This window comes from Sinocyclocheilus grahami, unplaced genomic scaffold (assembly GCF_001515645.1).
Source record: "Sinocyclocheilus grahami isolate Dianchi unplaced genomic scaffold, SAMN03320097.WGS_v1.1 scaffold1378.1, whole genome shotgun sequence".
NCBI lineage: Eukaryota > Metazoa > Chordata > Actinopteri > Cypriniformes > Cyprinidae > Sinocyclocheilus > Sinocyclocheilus grahami.
Window position 1 is genome coordinate 5,053 of NW_015506557.1, and position 3,239 is coordinate 8,291.

General features: G+C 40.9%; 1 protein-coding gene across 2 annotated transcripts in view; it reads left to right on the forward strand.

Annotated features, from left to right (window-relative positions):
* Positions 1–1,461: 1,461 nt before the first annotated feature.
* Positions 1,462–3,239, forward strand: part of capzb (capping actin protein of muscle Z-line subunit beta) — a 22,752-nt gene continuing 20,974 nt past the window's right edge. The window contains exon 1 of one of the 2 annotated variants that reach the window (XM_016255914.1): positions 1,462–1,655. In XM_016255914.1, the coding sequence (XP_016111400.1) occupies positions 1,653–1,655 (3 nt within the window). In that variant the 5' untranslated portion in view covers positions 1,462–1,652. The remainder of the gene's footprint in view (positions 1,656–3,239) is intronic. The other variant, XM_016255913.1, reaches the window with a different exon arrangement.

Sequence of the window (3,239 nt, forward strand, 5' to 3'; positions counted from 1 at the left end):
CCCTGGATTAATCACTCCATCACATTTTACTGGGAAATATTCCACTTAATAACCAGCTGAAATGGTCAGGAATCCTTTCAGGCTCTGTTCTGTGGACTTATATCACATATCATAGTATTACATCAATAAAAATAAAACTATTTCTGATGGGCAAATATTGTTTTTCAGTTGTATTAGTTCAAAAATCACCAGTTCACCGAAGCACAGGTTATTAATGGTGATAATATTAGCAAGATCTGCTTTTATTTAGCATGTTCTCGTTAATAAAATAGTATATATGAATGCTTATATTAGTAAATTAATACGCAAATATATGAATAAATTATCACATTCATATTTATTTGCCAGTGAGTGTCAGTATAGTTCACAGACACGTCTCGGTTCAGTCAATAAGTAACTATTTCTGCTGCTGTTTATGTAGTTTATGAATAAATGGTGCCGTTTATAACGTGTCGCTGATATCGCGAGAGTTTCGAGCCCTAGTTCGTATGAGTTCCACAGATCTCGCGAGACTGTAGAGCGGCACTCTGATCATCTATAGCTCCTTTTAAGAAATATGAAGCATTGATAATACACGCTGATAAGTTAATAACGTGAATTTTAATTTAGTTATCACTGTTACAAGCCACCAAGACGTTCATATATTAATATAATCATCTTTATGTGTTAATTTAATGAGTGTTGGGTTTGTTTTTATAATTTATAAGAGCCTCCAATAGTCCAGCAGTTCTTCATACACAGAAAAATCTATCCTGATATGAAGATATTATTGATTAAATCAGTTCATTCGTTTTTATTGTCTCATTAATTTCAGTTGCTTTATATTAAACTTGATTTTTTTCTCAAAATGTATTTATTTATGAAAAAGTTATGCATTTTGACAATATATTAAGCTAAAAGGGATTAAAACAGTTAGTAAAAAATGTAAATGATTCAATGTTTTTTTCTCAAAAATCATGCATTTATGAAAAAAGCTACGAGTTTTGGCAATACATGAAGCTTATAGTGATTAAAAGTTAATCAAATAAATAAAATGTAAATAATTGTTTGATCTATTGTTTATTTTCTCCCAAAAATCATGTATTTATTTATGATAAATGTGTGAATTATGACAACAGTGGTGCTGGTTTCAGGATCTTATATTGTGGAATGTTATATTTTTAATTATATTTCACTTAAATCACAGTCAGATACGATGCAAAAAGAACAAGGGGAATACAAAGTGCGAAAAATCATAAAATACAAATAGAACTAAAATTCTGGTCTTGTGATGTCATGATTGAAATGATTTCAAGATGAGTATTACTAATAAATGAGGGTTATGTTATTGTTTTGTGCTCTCTGCCGCCCTCTAGCGCTCCGCCCTCGTCGCTTCCGCCACGCCCCTCTTCTGCCATATTTGGCTATGCCTTACTAAAGCGCCTGTGATTGGTCCGCGCGGCATCGGAGCCGAATGACCCGGATTTGCAAGCGTCGCGCCCCTCCCCCGCAGGAGCCCGGATGAGGAAGTGCAGCGCTGACAGGGCTGGGTTCCGTCAGAGAGTCGAAGCCGAACCGCGTCCAGACAGACCCGAGCAGAGCCGCACAGCGAGCCGAACCCTCCGCCACAGCCGCCTCCAGTCCCGCAGACACCGCCAGCGAGCGCCGCAGACATGGTAAGAGCCGCCGCGGACGCGATCTGAGCCGATGCCCGTTTTAGGAAGAGACGCGCCTCGCCTCGCCTCACAGAATCCGAGCCGAGCACAGTACACACTGCAGTGCACGCTGTAGTACACACTGAGTGAACACTGTAGTACACGCTGTAGTACACGCTGTAGTACACGCTGTAGTACACGCTGTAGTGCACACTGAGTGAACACTGTAGTACACGCTGTAGTACACGCTGTAGTACACTCTGTAGTACACTCTGTAGTGCACACTGAGTGAACACTGTAGTACACGCTGCAGTACACGCTGTAGTACACGCTGAAGAACACGCTGTAGTACACTCTGTAGTACACTCTGTAGTGCACACTGAGTGAACACTGTAGTACACACTGTATTGCACGCTGTAGTACACACTGAGTGAACACTGTATTGCACGCTGTAGTACACACTGAGTGAACACTGTAGTACACGCCGTAGTGCACGCTGTAGTGCACACTAAACACCCGAACGAACACTAGAGCACGAACACCGAGGGCTGGAGTGTGTTTGGTGTTTGTTTGGGTTTAATGTGGCAGTTTCTCGGGTTAGTGTTTGAAGGTTTTAGTATTTATATATCTCATTTTTGAGTTTAGTATTTGTAGGCATGGTGTTAGAGTTGTTTTTAATTATTATAGAACACTATGTAAAGCATGTCCGTCTGCTTCTATGACAGTTTCTGTCTGTCACAGTTCAGTGTTTAGTCCTCTACTCTTATTAAAACTCCTCTAATTTGAGTGTTCGTGGCTGGGTTGAGTGTTTAAAGGAGCAGTTCACTAACAGATGAGGGATAATTACCTGATCATTTACTGGCCACATGTCCTCCGAGATGTCTTTCTGTCTTCAGGCGCAGAGAAATGAAGGTTTTTGAGGAAACCGTTCCAGGATGTTTCTCCATATAGTGGACTTCAGTGGAGATCAACGGGTCCCAGCCGAGGAATACCAGTCTTAACTAGCCAAACCATCGCTCATTTACTAAAAAAAAATAAGCATTTATATAGTTCTTAACCACACATGCTCGTCTTGCACTAGCTGGACTTCATGCGTGACGTAATCACGCTGGAAAGGTGTTGTTAGCGTTTGAGGGTTTAAGGTGGTGTTTGTTGGTTTAGCGTTTGAGGGTTTAAGGTGGTGTTTGTTGGTTTAGCGTTTGAGGGTTTAAGGTGGTGTTTGTTTTGAGGGTTTAAGGTGGTGTAGCGTTTGAGGGTTTAAGGTGGTGTAGCGTTTGAGGGTTTAAGGTGGTGTAGCGTTTGAGGGTTTAAGGTGGTGTAGCGTTTGAGGGTTTAAGGTGGTGTAGCGTTTGAGGGTTTAAGGTGGTGTAGCGTTTGAGGGTTTAAGGTGGTGTAGCGTTTGAGGGTTTAAGGTGGTGTTTGTTGGTTTAGCGTTTGAGGGTTTAAGGTGGTGTTTGTTGGTTTAGCGTTTGAGGGTTTAAGGTGGTGTTTGTTGGTTTAGCGTTTGAGGGTTTAAGGTGGTGTTTGTTGGTTTAGCGTTTGAGGGTTTAAGGTGGTGTTTGTTGGTTTAGCGTTTGAGGGTTTAAGGTGGTGTTTGTTGGTTTA